Source organism: Melospiza melodia, chromosome 12 (assembly GCF_035770615.1).
Source record: "Melospiza melodia melodia isolate bMelMel2 chromosome 12, bMelMel2.pri, whole genome shotgun sequence".
Classification (NCBI taxonomy): Eukaryota; Metazoa; Chordata; class Aves; order Passeriformes; family Passerellidae; genus Melospiza; species Melospiza melodia.
The window spans coordinates 9609919-9628213 of NC_086205.1; the positions used below are offsets into that span (position 1 = coordinate 9609919).

Below are 18295 nucleotides of genomic sequence, written 5' to 3' on the forward strand. Positions count from 1 at the left end.
CCGCAAAATGGGCACCTTTGCTGAAGCTGAAAACTTCCTCAGAGATGTATCAGTTTCAGCTGTGCTATTGGGAGGTGTTTGAAGTTTGAGCTCTTCAGTTGCTTCGTTTAAAAAATAGAGAGGCTGGAGACGAAGAATGGGAGAGTGGGGAATTGAAAGGCTGACTGTAAATTGTTTCCACAAAAGAGAATTATGTTGCAAAGGAGCAGGTGTCAACTCTGTATACATAAGGAAAATGAAAAACATGAAATTTGCTCTGAAAAAGAAATGTCATATTCTACATAGCTCTAATATTTACTGGGCAGATCAATCAAAATCCAGCAAAAGCATTTATTATTATAATATTTTTGATTTCATTGAAGAACTGCTTTAGAAAAACAGGGTTTCTATAAATATAGACAAGTAGAGGAGGTGTATTTGGAGAGCCTTTTAAGAGTGCCTTGCCTCCCTTTCTGAAACTTTGAACAGCAGCATTTAGAGAGTGAAAGGCTGGGGAGTGCTCCTCCCCCTGTACAGCTGTCCCCTGTTCTGGTCACACTGCCCCATAAAAGGCAAGAAACAAAGCCCTTTTCCTCCTCCTTTCTCTGTGCCTAAATAATTTGATCTGTCAGTCTATTGACAAGAAATGGGGTCTTTTACTCACCTGGAGGGGAATGCCTGAATCCTGGAATCCAAAAGAGCCTGCTTAGTGTTCCCTGCACCTAAACTGGTATCATTCCTCCAGGAGGTCTTCTGTTGGCAGTTCCTCCATGAATGGCTGCAGGACTAACAACACTTCTAGAGGTGAAACTCAAGGACCAGCTGCAGCTTTGGGACCCCTCTAAGAGGACCCTGCCTGCGAGATGTCCTTTCCAATGCCATGCCTCTCTCACGGTGCACTTGGCACATGGCATCAGGCCTAGCACAGCAGCCCTGTTCAGTGCTCCAGAAACTCCCAATATGCACATTATCACCTGTGCATAAAAACATACAGTAAGAGAGGAGTGAGAAAATGTCTGCCTTGTCACACTGTTACCTCCTCTGGTTGGTTGAGAGGACAGGGAGATAAGTACTTGGAGGCTGATGTTTTATTTACCGTCCACATGGACAGCCTGAACAATGGCTGAACAATTCTGAACTCAACCCAGTTTTAGGGTGGACTAAAAATGTGGTGGCAACTGGGACCACATAACTTGACAGTCAGGATGCCAAGGACAGGAAGCCTAAGGGTAAAAATGGAGTAAGAATCCTGGTCTTCTCCATCCACATGCACTAAATTAGGGGACTGGCAAGGAGGATTCCTCCTTTGATCCTAGGAGTGTTTCTCCCTTCTCCTGTCTCACCCAACTGCCCTTCTTTCATTGTTCTTATGCTGATCTTATTGGTCCTGAGCCTAAACCTTTTTACAAGCATTATGAGAGCAACCTTGAACTCTGTGTGATGGGCCACTTTCTGTGAGGGCCACATGAGAGTCCTCTTGTTGAGCAGAAGCCATTGGGCTCCTTCATTTATCAGTTTCATAATCTCCACACACATAAATTGTCTCTGCTGCATGAATAATTCTGCTTAGCTCTATTTGAATATCAGCAGGAGTAAATGGTGTAAGAGAGCTGTATTGACACATAAAAACAAACCCCACGCCCTTCCTTGGCTCATATCTTCACCTGGCACTGATTGCCCTGCATTGGTGGAATTAGCAGTGCTGTAGCTGTCCTACAGCAGAGGATCATGTCTGTGACTTCCAGCTCTGTACCAGATGTATGAATAAATAGTTGCCTGTGAAATGAGCTCTAAAAACAGCTTGAATTCTTCTGTGTCCTTTGCATTAATGCTATCAAAAGACACATGTTCATGTGGATACATGTCCTCCAGACATCCTAGAAAAACTCAGCTATGATCTAGGAGGAATTTATTTTCATTTCCAACGTGTCTTTGTGACTCCTTGTATAAGGCTGCCTGAAATCCTGGCAATCTCCTCTCTCCTGCGTGGAATGATTCTGAAAGGCGTATGATGAATAGATTCACATCACAACTCTAAGAGAAATTAGGATGTTTATTGATTTGCCTCATCTCCCCAGCTGGGGGGATGACCTCAGTCCACATTTTGTGACAACCAAGGAAGATCTGAGTGTGGATTCTGTTCTTTCTTTTGAGAAGGAAGGGGTTGAATCTGCACCTTTTGGTCGCTCAAAGCGATATTGTATCTTTTAAGTTCTTTGCAGATAACTTAAAAGATTTGATCAATCTTTTGTTGTGAGAAAGGTAAAAATATATTGTCTAGTCAATACTTCTTGGGTGAACCACACAAAGCTCAGCAGCTGCTGAGGGAGGTTAAGCTTACAGTGCTGTTCAGGCTTCCCTTGGGCTCCTATGCATTGATGTGACCCTCCACTGAACACAAGACTCCTTCATCCCCCCTTAAATAAGAATCTAATTGAATTTAACTGGGACAAAGTATTTGTTGTGGGTGCCCTACAGATGCACATGTACAGTGTGCATCCACACCAGGATGGTGAGATGGGTTTTCATTTAAACTGTTTAGGATTTGTGGATAGAAATGTGCCTGGCAATCAGATGTTGTACTGTGATTTAGCTGAAATACATTATTTGCCTTTTCCAATACAAGTCAATGCTCTAGCCCTTCAGTTTACTCATTTATTGCTGGTTTTGGCCCTTTGTTTTTCGAATTCCTGCTTTTTCATTTCTTCCTGAGACGCCTGCTCTATTGACAGCTAGAGCCACTTGGTGTTTTCCCTCTTTCCGGCCAGAAGAAGAGTGGAAAGACACCCTCTGAGCTAATGCTGATATCACTTTCTGCAGTGACATCTGCAAGCAGATGTTCCTGTTTCAGTGACCAGGAACACCTCAGGTTTGTGTTAGTCCGCAGGCTCCAGGAAAAGAAACTAAGAAAGAGAAATGGTTTTAAACCCTTGTGCATGAAGCAATCTATGTGTTTCAGGAATTTCCAATGTCTTTTCTCACAGGGAGGGATGCCATAGTGAGATTCCCTTCTGGACATGGTCTAACCATATCACCTGTGGTCTGTTCCAGGTACCGGAATTGTGTTTATACATACCGAATTCTGCCCGACAAAGAAAATAAACTAATTGTCCAGGTAAGCCATCTCTGTACTATTTGGTCTCACAAAAATGTATTTGAGAACTGCTGGTTTTCAAAGTAATTCCAACACCAAGAGAGAAAAAAAGATGTAAGCAATTAAACTAATGTCAGGCCAGCACAATGTTGGTCTCTACTGCTGTGGAGATTTTGGTCTTCAGTCTGGTCCATAGTTGTGGCCATCGAAACTCTTGGACGCACATGCCTTCAATTCAGTGGCACAGCCGTGTTTTATGTAACTGAGAAGCTCAGCACGTGGAATAACTTCTCCTCTGAAGCCAACTTCTTATCAATACATCATGAATCTTTTCAATCCAAAACTGCAGCACAGTTGCCTACACCCAGAGAATGTAAATAGAGTTCTGGTCTCAGGATCCAGAAAGTACCAAGACTGAGGGCAGGAATTTCCGATGTTCTGTTTATTCCTATTTTGATTTAGGAGCCTAAATGAGCCACTTCCCCTTCCGGTGCCACTTCCCCTTCCGGTGCCACCTCTCAGCCTCTTTTTTGTTTTAATATAAATAATGAAATTTGGGGTGGGGAGTGAGGCATGGTCTCGTACAGCCCCAAGAATTGGGCATGGGTTTACTGGGCAACAGTGGGGGCTGCAGCTAACTCATGCTCTTGGCACAGTCAGTGCTGCATGGGCATTCCCTGCTGTATGGAATGGAAATTCCTAGGCTACTCAGTCTGCCTTGCTATTCAGAGTGGTTCTGCAATAAATCCTTCCCATTTCAGTTGACAACTAGCTTCCCATACTATAAATCAGATTTCTACCAACTTCATGAGCAGCTTATATGTCGCTCATGCACCATGTTGGTTGTGTATTTCCTCACCTACTTTGGGGTTATCAGTGTTTCTTTGAGATCTCCACTAAGAGGCAGCATATCTGAAACCAGAGTAATGAGTTAGTGAGAACAGCTGCGTGCTGGCAGCTTGCTTTCAGCTGTGGGCTTTTGGTAAGAATGGTGGATTGTGTGTCCTGGGTGCACACATCCGGCTTGGCTCTTTCAAGACCTACTTTTGTGTATCTTGGGCTGTTCTCAGGAGCCCCACTCAGATGCAGCTCTGCACAGACACAGCTGTATTACCTCCAAGGCTAACTCCAGGCTCTTGGTGCTGTGCTCCAGAGGACTGTGTGCCCAGGGCCAGCCACTATGGCCCTGTTGGCCTTGACAGCTGGATTCCCCAGAGCCATTGAGATTCCTCTGCCTCGCTTGCCCTTCTGTTTCTGAGGAGGAACTGGCAGCAGGAGTCTATGCTGGACATGACCTGGGTCTGTAGTGTTACTATGGCATGTCACCAGAGTTCATCCCTCTTCATGGAGCACTGGGTGACACTGTGCAAAGGAACTTGTGCAGACTCAGCTGGCTGCTAGCCTGGGACCAGCACCCAGCTGGAACCAGTGTCTTGTCATTCCTACCTGGCTCCACATACTGTGCTGTAGGCTCTTTGTAGTGATACTTGATATTCCCCCATCTTCTGATATATCCCAGCCATTCTGTCCTAAAGAGTGTGTTTTGGTGCATTGTGCTGATGTGATATGGTGGTGGTAAGAGCCCAGAAGGTGATATGGTGTTCATCTTTGACAGTACCCTGAGAGCTGCAGAGATCAGGGTCTCTCTGTGCCAGAGTTCACAGATGGAGCCCCACAGGCAGGGGGAGTGTTGGGGGACATCTGAGGCCCAGGCAATGGGCACAACTATCTATGTCCCACACCAGCTCTGTGGCATGGCTGGCACGGGACCCTGGCACTGCTAATGGTGTCCTTGCTCTTTGCACTGGCAGCAGTAAGATGAAGGGAACTTGTGGAACCCTAATTCTGAATAACTTTGTGGTATGAGATTGGCAGCTGTTTTGTCTTTTGGAAAACAAGCACAGAAATGATCCTATGTTGGGTTTTGCCCTGTGGGAGAGGAAGAAAGGCAGGCCAGAAGGTATCTGCAAAGGCAGCCACACAGCCCCACACTTTGTCCCTCTGTGCCCTGGGCAAGCCGTGTCCCCTCCTTGTCCCTCAGCTGCCCTGCTGGCAGATCCTGTGAGAAATGCTGGACGTGCAGCTTGGCCTGGAGCCTGTTCTAGCAGGATACAGATGCCATGAGTGACAGGAGAGTTTGAAACCTGAGCAGAGAGCAATGTACCTGTGTGCAGCTACTCTCTGGAGAGCGCCAGGGCACAGGCTGCTCACAGCACCTGCCAGTGAAGGTCTGTGCCAAGAGTTCTGTGCATTACAACCCAGGAAGGTGTGAGTTGTGCTTCCCAGTTTGTACTGGATCCATGATTGTTTCTGCAGTGACAAAGGGCCTGTTTTCATGTACAATTCTTGTCTGCAGAGTTGTACATGTACAGTGCTCAAAACACTGTAGCAATAAGAAATCTTTTTTTCTCTGTGCTGTAGCAATGGGCAGCTCTCCTGCTGGATCAAGGTTTATGAACAAGAAATTGTGAGATTCTCTTGGGTCCCATGTTGTGGTTGCAAGGGATTTCTCTTGTTCCTGTATCACGGAATGCAGAGTGACTGTGGTGTACCTTTGTAAGCTGGGTTGCCAGGAGCTGTAGGTTGAATACCAGGGATAGGCTAAATAGAGTGTGTTGTTAACTCATGTCTTGAAGACATGACACCTCCTGCTTTGTGCTGCCTTATTCCGGTTCTGAGGTAGAGGCAAATGAAAGGGGCTGGCTTCTTCCAGTGAGAGAAAGATGCAGTGAGAGTTATAATTAAAGCTCAGAGGAAAAACAGTCCTGTGTTCTTGGCTGCTGTTCTTGGTACAGTGTTCCAGCTGGGCCAGGCTTTTTGTTGGTCGCTCATCTATTGATTTTTGGATAAAACAAAAACTTCTTCATGTGTCTTAAAAGATCAGATTTTTGAAAATATTACTTCTTTGCAAAGATGTAAAAGCTGTTGACTAGGATGGAATGTGGACATTTTAAAAAATCCCATTAATAAAGGGAAGGGTCTACTAATCCTGTGGAACTAGATCAGATGTTAATTCAACAATCAGTAGATGCTTCTCATTTCTCGGTTTATAAAAATTATATAGGAAAGATTCAATACTCAATCTTGAGAAAGGCCTGTATTGATTACAAATATGAGCCCTGATTATCAATGTGACTTTTTTTTTCAACCTGCACAGTGCTTCTTCCTAAAAAAAGGGCTGTCTTCCTGCCCAGATCTGGACTTTTGTGTGTCAGGAATTTTTCTTGATGACAGCAGGTTTAGAAGATCTGTCATATCACAGCTACATACACAGCTCATGTGATATGACAGCTCTCCCTCTGCCACTCTGTGGAGTTTTTTCACCCTTAAAGCTGCAAGTTGCATAACTTTTTTTGTTAAGTCTTGGAGAGTACATTTCATTTTTTCTGAAGCCTGATCCCACCCTTATGAAATGATAGTGTAATTTTTTTTTTTTGCATGGTTAAATTAACTATTAAAGGAGAGGTGGAAGAAAGAGAAGTACACATTTTTGCATGCAAAGCTGCACTTTTGCATTCAGGCTAAAGAAAAAAATATTGACATATGTCCTTCCAGCATTTTATGGCATGGATTGTGATCTGCCATTAGGATTCTACATCTGCAACAGTTAGCATGGTAAGGAATTTCTCTTGCCTGCCATATCATGATCATGGTTGCCAGGATGTTGAAGAAAAGTGTTGTTTCAGATGGAAAAATTGGATCACCCTTTTGAAAAAGTCCAGATAAGCAATTTTGAACATGACACCTGCCTTCATTTGAAAGCAATGAACTGAAGTGTAGCACTAAGCCCCAAGTGGTGGCAGAAGGAGTGGGGGGTCCCAGTGGGTGCTGGGTTTTGGGCTAAAATGTAACAAAAACCCCAAAGGTCCCAGTCCCATGGCCACTCTGACGAGCAGAGGCTCACCCACAGCAAGGAGAGCCAGTGAAGGACAGAACTCTGTGGTGGCAGTGAATTCTCCCTGCAGCAGCAGCAGCATCTCCCCTCCAATCTCAACAGCGAGCGAGATGCTGAGATCAGCCCCTCATCCCCCAGCCAAAATCTGGTGGCATTTCTGCGCTTCCAAAGAGAAAGCCCCTGAGCTGACATACTGCAGCAAACTGCACCCTTCCCCTTCCTCCATGGTTACGTCTTTGTCTCTCTTAAGTATCATCTTTATTATCTCTTAGGCAACAAATGGGAGAAAATTCCATGAAAGAGGGAAAAAAGGAAAAATCCTAACCTGATGCATCATCTTTTTTTACATTAATAGGAGGAAAGGGTGTTGAACAAAGACTATGCCTTGCATAGCACATGCTCCAAGGCCCTTCATTTTTTAATACCTTTTCATTGCTTTAATATTTTTAAAGTTACAGCCTGTTTTTCTTTCCTCTTCCTCTCTCTGGGCTGTCCTAACTGCCCAGCTCTTTGACAGAAGGCAGCAGTGTGTATGCATCTTCCTGCTTCATGGGGAAACATGGGAAATATTCATTTTGCAGTCATAGCACCAGATCATCATTCCTGTGTGCATGAGTGCTTCTTGCATTTGTGCTGAAATTCATTATTTAAAAAGATTACTTATACTTGTTACCTGTTGTAATGGGAGAGCCTTACCCTTTTTACTTGTGGTTTCCTAACTTCAGTGAAAATTACAGATACCCTGGCAGCACTGTTTTACAGTGAGTGATCATATGGCTATTTTTTTTTTCTTTTTCTGGTAATTTTCTTCTAGTCTGACACGGGGCTTTGTGTAACAGGAAACAAATAGTGCTATGTGAGCAGTTAGAAAGCAGGCCAGCAGCTGTGACTCATGGTGCCAAGTGACACTAAGAGCAGATCGCCAGTGTTCTCTGCGACTCCCAGGTGCTTGGGGAAGCCCTAAACACTGTATAGGGCTTTCTGCTGAGACCCTCCCTCCCCAGTGCACTTCTAGAAACACATATTTTGGGAATTATCTTGATTTGTACACTGTAAATGGGTTGACTAAATATGGCAGAACAAATGAGATTCTCCCTCTTGGCATGGGCAAGAAGCAGGACGAGTGGGGTGCCTGTCCCATCACTGTCAGCAGGGCTGTGCCTGCTCCTGAGCAGGATCAGTTCTGCCTCTGTTTGTGAGTCCTGCAGGGTGGGGCTGGGGCAGAGGCCCCATCCGGTGTGCAAACCCGCTCTGGAGCTGGCTGCTGTCCTGCTAGCAGCATCTGATAAGAGCTGTGAGTTTAGTTCAGTTCTTGCATTCCTGGTGTCACTGCTGCTGTCACCAACGTCAGAGACACTGTCTGCCTGTGCCATGTGCAGTACCAAGTTCATTGTCTGCCCTTTGCACAGAGATGCAAAGTTTTTGTTGTTCTCTTTGTTGCTGCACTGTAATCTCAGTGAGCTGTGCTGCTCCGGCTCATGTGGCCACCAAAAGATTTTCTGTAACAGGATTTTGTGATTTGGTCTGGACTTTGATAATCTATCTGTATCTGATCAAAACCTTTCTAGTGGGAAATTGCTCTGGAGATGGGTGATAAAGCAAAGTAAAATGCTTCAGGTGAGGCTCAGCCATCCACCACTTACAGCGTCTGTCACAATTCTGGGACGTGTTTGTACCTGTGCAACCTCATGGGCTGCAGTGAAGACAGGGCAGGCACAGCTCTGCCTAAAATGCCACTTGCAGATTGCACAGAGGCTGTCTTAAGAAAAGATAATGAGAATGGAACAGAATTCACCTGAGTTATCTTTTACCTTGGAAAACTCACTGTGCTCTTGGGACTGTTGGAACTGCAGGTCTGAGAGATTAATCAGAGCGATCACTTTTCTTGGATAGAAAGAAGGGACAAGTGAACAACCAGACAATACTCATAAGCAATGTACTGAAGCATGGTTAGGGCAGCACATTTCTAGTATGTCCAAAACCATAATTTAATTATACTAAGTTTCATTTTGTTGCAAAAAAAGGTAGATGTTAAAATTTGAATAATTTTCAGCATAATCTAATGTTGATTTTAATCAGTTTGCAAAACACTTTACATGTAGGACTGAAAATATTTTACAATCAGGGCTTAGCAAAATCCATGTATTTCATGTTTCTGCAAACTATCTAAATCTATTCATACAAGGAAAATGTTTTTTCTATTCTTGCATCTGAGGTAGAAATGAACGTAATGCACTACAGAGGTTTTGGAAAGCTGAAAGAAGCAGCATTTAATAAGAGAGCTAGGTATTTCCTGAAACATGCACATTCCTGCTACTGAATCTCTCAGTATACAGAATTCTTCATACAAACAAACCATATCCAGCTTTTGTCTAGCTTGAACCCTTCCAGAATGTTTCCAGTTTCCTGAAATATTAAAAAAAAAATCAGAGAATATGGTTTAAATCAAAACTTAAACTTAAAGTGATATTATTTTGTTTTTCAACATTCTGAAAATGTAACCAAGTATTTGGAAGCTAATGCATACCATGAAGTAAAATCCCTTTTCCTTTTATCTGGATGTGCTGTCAGACAAAAATCTCCCTCTTATGAGTGAAATGCAAATGAATGTCATCGATTTCTTTTGCTGTTTGCCCTCTAATAATTGTGTTACGTTGTAAAGCCTTCATCACATTTAAACATGAAAATTGCAAATAGTCAATCCTTGCTGAAGGTACAAAGCAGCTTCCAGGAGCTGCAAAATCTTTCCAGGCTCAGGAGATTAGGGCGGCTATACAGTAAGCAGTTTAACAATTACTGTTTTAGAAGAGTAATTGTTTCACCTGTTATCCTTTGAAAAGTGTTTGACCACCCAAAATCACACACCCAGCAGCTCTTTCCTACCTGCTAAATCTTCCCCCCAGTCTGTTGCAAGAGCTTGGGTGTGCAAATGATCGAGTTATAAACATGTATAACCCTGAGATGAGCCCTTGGGATACACCCACCTCACTGTCTCCCAGACTAGCAAAAGGAAAATTTTCCTGAAATTTTGGAACTCTTATGGCAGATGAGAAAAAACAACTGAAAACTTATGCAACCAACATTATGAACAAGAAAATACACTCATTTTGCAGTAATTTGATTGATATTAGCTTTAATGTTGTCACATATCACAGTCACATATTGTTTAATCCATTTGATTGTCTAATCCTTTATAAATTTGGTTTTTGACACTGGCCAAATGCCAGGCACCCACGAAAGGTGTTCACTCACCCTCTCCTGCTATAGTTGGGCAGAGTAGAGGGAAAAAAAAATTAACAAAGGGCCCATGAGTTGAGATAAAGACTGGGAGAAAACACTCTAAAGGCAAAACAGGTTCAAATTTAAAGGTGCAAGATAAATTTATTATTAACAGAGTCAGAGGAGGATAATGAGAAGTAAAATAAGCCTTTTATTAGTGTTAAAAGTGTTAAAAACCCACTTTTTTCTCCCCCTCAGCCCCTCCCTTTTCCCACCAACAGCACACGGAGACAGGGCGTGGGGGTTTTGGTCAGTTTGTCACCCAAGAACTTTTTCTGTTTGCTCAGGGAGAGGAGTTTTTTCTCTGTTATGCCCTTGGGTCCCTCCCACGGGAGACAATTCTCCATGAACTTCTCCAGCGTGGCTCCAATCTCACGAGCAGTAGTCCTGCCAAAACTGTTGCAATGTGAGTCCCTCCCACGGACAAACATTCTTTCCTAAACTCTTCTGGTGTGGGTCACTTGTCCATGAGGTGCAGTCCTCAAAGGACAGGCTGCTCTAGTTGGGAAGCATCTAGAAATATTTTATATTTCCAGCGACTTCAGATGAAGCTTCATAACTCAATTTCAGGTATTCAGGAAGACAACAGATTATTTCCCTCTCAGCTGTGTGGTAATGAAGTGGTGTGTTCTATTGCTTCTGTGCTTTGAGGGATGATGAGCCACAGAGGAAAGTAATCATTTACAGGCAGGTCTTGAGTTTTTTTTCTCAAAGAAAATGTTGGTGCTGTATGAGGCGTTTTGTCCTGATCATTTAAAATAGGAATGAGTCTTGGAAAACACTGATATTAGATTTGTTTACAATGATTTTTATTACAAGTATCGCTGTCACTAAAGAATTGTTTCCACACTCCCTACTGACAAGGAGATGCCCTTTCTTCTTTAGAGATCTACCTTGATTTGCTGATGGGATGGATCATTGCAGGCTGCATCCCTCTCCATGCAGACATGGAACTCATCCAGCACATCACAAGGGTCACACAGGCTCCAGTTAGATCTCATCCAGTCAGTCTGCACTGCACCCGTGGGGAATGGGAGCAGTACAACCTACACGGTCTGCAGCATACTGCTGGCATAAATGTCAAATATAAAGATACAATCACCTTTGAATATCAGCTGAAAGTATTGTCCTGGTTGCACTTGTTTTAGGTAAACAGGGTCTGATTCACCAATACTCTTCAAATTTACCTTTTGGTGATTGAAGTTGTTACAGCTTTTAAATTAAATTTAGCATCCTTGAGTTTTCAGATTGCTGCATAAATACATGCAAGACTTGATTTCAAATGACAAAATAGTTTAGGGAAATGAAACAGACTTTAGCAAAGATAGCTCAGACTCAGTTGTTTCAGTCCCTCTGAAAGAATGAAGTCACAATGCAGCTTTTGGTTGTTCCCAGACCTTTGCCCAGCTGTCTGACTTCTTATATCTTCAGTTTGTACTTCTGTCAGAATTTTCAGTCTTGGTTCTCCTCTGCAAGTCTAAACTGGTTGAGGTCTGTTCCATCCCAGGGTTCTGAAGTTGTCCCTCTGCAGTATTTTAAAAGCCAACATAGAGCACAGCTGGGTTTAGCAAACCCCATGGACAAAGGATGGTGAAGCTCCCTGCGGGCTGGGGTTGCTCTCTGTTAGCAGACTGATAAGTCTGAGTTAAAATTTCCAAGCAACTCTGCATGAAGCCTTTTTCTCCAAAACTTGATGGGGCTGTAGTGACCTGTGCTGTTTAACAGCTTTAGTACCAAGTGTTCCTCATGATCAGACACAGCAGGAGCCACAGGCAGGCACTGGTTGCTCACAGAGGCCCTGGGTAGCCTTGTCATTTTATATGTGCCTGCAAACCCAGAAATCCTGAGTCCAATTTCAGGGGCCAAAGTGTAACAGAAAATGTGCAACATCCACTGTTTTTATTCCAGAAGTGCAATTTAGGGGAGAACATAAAAGGAAAGGGTTTGAAGGGTGTTTTCTTTCTGGTTCTAGTTTTGTGGTTAGCTTTGCTAAATAATGGTGCTCCTTCAGGCTGGGTTCTGTATCTGTTCAGTCAGCAGCTGTGGCTCAAGGCTTTTAATTGATTAAGAGTTTGCAGTAACTGAATGAAATAAGGGACAGCCCCTTGAAAGAAAGGACAAGTGGTCATCCTTAGTGTCTCAAACATGGTAATCAGTTGCTGTAGCTAAAGCCTGAGAAATTCTGCAGGCTAAAGACAGGAAATTGTAACTAAGGCTTCTACCCTTACTGTGCATTGCTTAGGGGTTTGCATTACGCAACCCCATAAAATTATGCAGTACAATGTGGTGCATGCAGCTGCTTCCCATGTACCGTCTGCCTGCATTGCTTCGCTTCAGCAGTTTATCTTCAAAAAGTATTACCTTTTTAATCTTACATTTTTCCTTTCCCACTGGATAGTTTATGTAATGTATGCATATTTAGTGCTTGGTGGCACTTGAAACTGGGATTCATTCAGCCAAGAGGACAACAGGGAGCTGATTATGGATCCTCCACTGTCTGCTGCACAGGTTGGAGAAGATTCCCAGGAGCTCAGTATAAGACTGCTGTGGGCTGAGGCTTCCTGCTCAGCTGTGCATACACAGCCATTGTGAGCACGTCTTCACCTGTTTCAGGGAAAAGTCCTTTCTCCTAGGACTCTGAACACCACACACAGTTGCCTGGGTACACATTTATTGCCTTCTACAAAGGGAAAAGCTGAAGGGAGCTTGGGAACTTCCACGAGAAACAAGTAACCTGCAATAGTTCTCCAGTCCAGGTAATGTCAGCTGAGAGCACTGACAGAATCACAACGATGACCTCCACTAAGTGCCTTCGGAAACAATGACTGTGCTACATTTGTTGCCTTGGGTGCCTTGATAGCTCTTGGGAACCCAAGTTTTCAAGCTTATCTTGGTAAGCACTAAAGCTAGATACTTTTTGAAGAAATTAAAATGGAAATTTTCATTTGACTTCAAGTGTTGAAGCTCTTTGGTGGAAAACCAGAAAGCACAAGGCTTGTGATAAAATCACAAAAGTTCTTAGAAGTAGCATACTCCAAAACTTTTACTTAAATTCCACCTACACACTACAGAAGTGCTAAAAAAAATGTATCAGATCCTCATGGATCTGCAGTCCTTGCTCATTCATCATCAACTCATCTGACTTGCACCCTGTAGCTAATTTTAATACCAGTCCTTCAAGTTCCATCATGGAACTGCACTGTTGTTTGCTTTTTGTTGATGTAAATCTTATTTATTATAACACAGAGAAATGCTGAAAGGGTTGTTTGCTCAGCAGGGTTCTCTTGGTGCTACAAGCTGAATCATTGCATGCTGTATTGGCAAAATCTTTTTGAAGACCAGAGTTTGAATGGTTTATTTAGTGCGAAGAATGTGAAGAACTATCTCAAGTACATGGTCTTGGTGCTTTCTAGAATTGTTTGGGGTTCTTCCTGGCTTCTATCTAACTATATTCGTTGGCTATTTGGCAATTAGCTTATTTTTATATGAACAATGGAGTGGTGGAGCAGAGTGGAAGGGGGTCTTTAAGTAGGATCTGAGTACATTGGTTTTATGATTTATGTCTTTATCATGTGTGGAGAATTCCAGTTCAAAAGACTTCCAGAAATCTTTACCTTCCAGATTCTAAACCTCTAATATGTTTTTCTTTAGGATGTAGAATTTTAGCAAGGAACTTGAGATAAAAATCTGGCAGCCAATTATACTCTACTGAGAACTCCTTTCAATATTCCTTTCCTCCATCAGACTCTCCTAATTTACAAATGTCCCAATTTTGCCATGGGAGCTCTGCCTACCTGTGAACATGACTAGTCTTCAGGCTGCCAGAACGAAGCCTGGATGGGATCACAGAGAGGAGAACTCTTGCACAGCCAGAAGAGATCAACAGTGGCAGATATGAGAGTCGGGATCTTTTTTAGGATTAACTGCAACTGGGCTCACATTCCACACACACAGAGCATGTTAAGCATTTGAAACAAAGAATGCATTGTGCTTCTCAAGTCCTTTCCATGACACTGCACATAGGAAAAAAGTGAGATGGCATTTCCCAAAATTGGAAACCTTCAACATTCCCATTTTTTTCTAATTTTTTATAAGAATGGAATTGTGATGCAGTGTGAGTAATTAATACATAGAGTATTTTAAGTCAGTATCATGCTTAAAGAAATGGAGCTTGTGGCAGTATGTACTGGCATCTTTCAGTTGCACTGGAGGAACAGAGAATTTTGTATAGGATTTTTATTAATTTTATAGGATGGAAAATACAGTGATTTTTTTTTTCCTTTTTTAACTCAGATTTTTTTTTATGTCTGATTTTCAGCCAGGATCACAAACTAGAAATAATATATACTTAGTTGTTGTTAAATTGTAATTCCTTGTTTCCTTCCATGAATTATCTCTTTCAGAAATTCTGAATCCCTCTTTCCCAGAACTCTATGAATTCCATTTCACCCAAAGTCTTAAAAGGTCACTGTGGCAGAAGTGACATGTATTAACTTGAATATCAGGATTAAACCAAATGTGGAATGAGACAAAAAGCCTCCATCGTCTCTCACCTTGGAGGAGACAACAACTGTTTGCCTTCCATTCCCTCCAACCTTATTCAAGGTGTATGACTTATAGCTGCACTTACACTGTGCTATTCTCCACAAAATTTGTATGATCTTTTTCCAAGGGTGGAAGTGCTGCTCTGGCCACCCACCAGCATCCTCTGCCCATGTTCCCTAGATTCCTCTGCTTACCTCTTCTCTCATGCTTGGTTCCCTGGCAGAGGCCCTCTTGCTGAGCTTTATCCAGCACCAGAACTCCCTTGCCAACCCACAAGTTTTCACCTCTTATAGAAGTTCATTTCATTATCGACCCTCCAGGTCACAGGAGCCCTCTTTTCCTCAGGCACACACTTGCTTCTCTCCCTCTGTGCTCCTAGGTAGCTCCATTTCTTCCAAGCCCCAGGTGTTGCATTTAAATTAGAGTATATTTCTGGGTGGCTTATATTTTGGAAAGTAGCTGTTTCTCCCAGCTGTGATTCCTGTCTACAATCCCATTTTTGTGAAACGCTCCTGAATCTTCTTAGCACAAGATTTGATTTAAAAATAAGGCTGGTTTGCTAACAAAATGAAAGTGAAACACCGCCCAACTTGCTAAAAAACACTTTAAAAACAATTTACCATGAATTCCTTAGCTCTTAGGTTCACTTCTTTAGTGAAATGCAAAAGGATTGTCTACATGAGAGCCAAATATCAACTTAAAAATGCCACCCAGACTTCCTAGCTAACAGACAGTTTTGAAGACATTTTTCCAAACCTCAAAACATAATATTTTTTTTCATATCTAAAAGAAGAGAAGAGTTCCTGCCAGCCTTTCTTACCACAGTAGAATTGACCTGATTTACTGCTTCCATTTAAGCTGGTGGGTATTTGCAAGAATTTTGTAACTTTGAAAAATTATTGTCTGTTACTGAAATGCCAATATATGTGTTTTAAATACCTGATTTAAGGTACTCTAGTTAGAAAAATTTGGCCTCAAGCAATATAACCAGATGATCAGTTTCCTAGTTCCTCCTTGTGCCTTGGTGCAGGAAAGGAAAACACTTCCTCTTCCTTCTGAGGGCCCCAGACTTCCTGTGCCATCTATTTATACAATTGTTGTAATGAACCCCAAGTTAACCAGTTCCTCTCCTAGTTTAGCATAGGCTTTACATCTTTTTACTTCATGTATTTATAATCCACTTGCAGCTTCTCGTCAAGTCATGTTCACAGCTGCTCTTCACTTAACCTGTGTTTGGAGTGTCTTTGGCAAGGAGTTCTCCTGGCCAGATGGCATTATTTGAATACACCAGCTACAAAGGAATACCAGATTATCTGGTCAACAGCCATACAAAAACCTTTTGAAAAGTTCAGATGGTTGAATTTGGAAAGGGGGTCACAAGATTTAACCAAAGGCTAGTGATTAAAGGCATTAGTTGTACCTGTCCTTATGAAATGAACAGCCTAGAAGCCAGTTCAGCATGAAAACAAGAGCAAATTGTAGCTAGTTGTGCTCAGCCATTGTACTGTGAGCATACAGAGGACTGAAGGAAATTGAAAAGTGCAAAGACATGCAGAATCAGGGACGGGTTCTGGGGAACAGGAGACACCAAGACATCCCATGGGAAAGAAGGTTCACAGCTGAAAGGGCTGGAGTCAGAAGTGGAAGGTCTGAAAGTTGTGGTTTGGGATGCAGGGGAAATGGCAGGGATGGTGGTGAAAAGCATGGTCATGTTCAGCCTTACCCATGCTCTTCAAGGGTTCTGGATCTGGATAAAGGAAGCTGGGAGATTTGTAGAGGGCTTCCTCTAGTCACAGAGTTTGGAGAGGCAGGAGGCCTTGCAGGTGTCTGAGCCCAGTGTTGCCCTGGTTTTGGGCTGAGGCAGGATCAGACACTTGCTAGCTGGCTGTGAGGAGTGCCTGGGTGCATGGCACTTCTGTCCCTTGGGGCCTTGCAGCACCTCTGGTTGCCATCTTCTTTAGAAAAGAACTTAAGACTGCTGTAAGACTGCTGCTGTGACATCTCTAGGCTGTCCCTTTGCCAGGCCATACAAGTCCCTCTCTTCTGAGCTTTCTGTGTGAAACCCATTTTCCAACTCTTCAGTCTTTCTTGCAAATTTTCCTTGGAACTTTCTATGGTACTTATAAGTTCCATATGAATTGGTGCCCCAAGCTGGCCACAGCAATCCAGCTAAAGCTTTACGGTACTAAGTACAGCAGAAGAATTTCTTCTTGCATGTTGTACGACACTCTCATTCTGCTTTGGATGTAGCTTCCCACTATAAAATTGCTGCTCAGTCTCTGATTCACTGTTTTCCAGATTCCTGTGTACAGCTCTGCTGTTTTGTGGGCTGTTCCCTAAATTGCATACATTCACTAGGTGTTTTCTTTCCATATGTTGTGGCTGCCATCAGCACAAAGCTGAGGTATCAGCGGGGATGATGGAAGAATCCCCACGGAAGGAGAGCCTGCCTTCCACACCTCTCTGGTGTCCCATGAGCCCTGTGAGCATGTTTCTGGGGATGTGGTGTGTTGCCATGGAGATGACACTTGCCATCTCCGTTTATAATGACTTGAAACAATTCACTGTGCAATTAAAACAAGATCTATCCTGTGATAACCCTGAGGAAACAGTTACTTAATAAATGCAGGCAGGGGGGCGGGAAGTGGATTTCATTGTTGGCTCTGCTGGGGTGGCTCCGGCTTGCTCTGTGCTGCCCCATCCTGCTTTGGTTTGTTCACAGTGCCCTGTTCTGCCTCTGCTTCCTGTCTCAAAATCCAGAACAAGCTTGTGTAAAGTTTAGGCTGCATTTTGCCTCGCTCCTGTCATCCAGTGCAGTTGTTTGGAGGATGTTTATTAATAGTTTACCATCAATCCAGTTTTTGGTAATGTGCTCCACAACCATCTACAATCTGATTTAATACCTGTTCTTCATTATCCACCACCACTTTTTCTTCCCCACCTATAAACCTTTGCCACAAGTTCAAGTGGGAAGAAAGCAGATGTCCTAGCAGATGTCCCAGATTTGGGCTGCTTTCCTCGCTTGCTGGCAGAGACGAACCCTCAGGAGGGTCATCCAGCAACCTGTGCACTCACAGCAACATTACTGAGCCAGACTTTCAACTGGTTCAACTGATGCTGCTCAGGCATCATCCCTGCAGTCCCAGGCAGCACTGGCTGGAGTTACACCACAGCCTCAGTCATGGTCCTCTTGCTCTGTGACTGGGAGCAAAATAATGGGCTGTTGGATTTGGAGGGGCTCAGGCAAGCACAGGCAGTGTCTGAGTACCTTGCACTTGTGTGCCAAACAACATCAGAGCCAACTGTTGTTTGTCATATAGGCTTTGTTCTCATCCCCTCCCCAAGGGAGAAGCCAATGCAGCAAAATCTTGCTTTTACTGTTTTCTGTCCCATTTCAAACAATGTACAGTGTTTGCTGTGCCTCTGTGCAGAGGGAGGCAGCACAAAGCAGGGTGCCCTGCTCTCTTGTGGGGAGTGGGGATGTTTGGGGGGCGTTTGAACTG

At 43.2% G+C, this 18295-nt stretch overlaps 1 protein-coding gene across 1 annotated transcript in view; it reads left to right on the plus strand.

The window, feature by feature from the left end:
• INPP5D (inositol polyphosphate-5-phosphatase D) overlaps positions 1 to 18295 on the plus strand; it is a 56889-nt gene that overhangs the window by 9105 nt on the left and 29489 nt on the right. The window contains exon 3 of the mRNA XM_063166738.1: positions 3031 to 3094. Coding sequence (XP_063022808.1) covers positions 3031 to 3094 — 64 coding nt within the window. The remainder of the gene's footprint in view (positions 1 to 3030; positions 3095 to 18295) is intronic.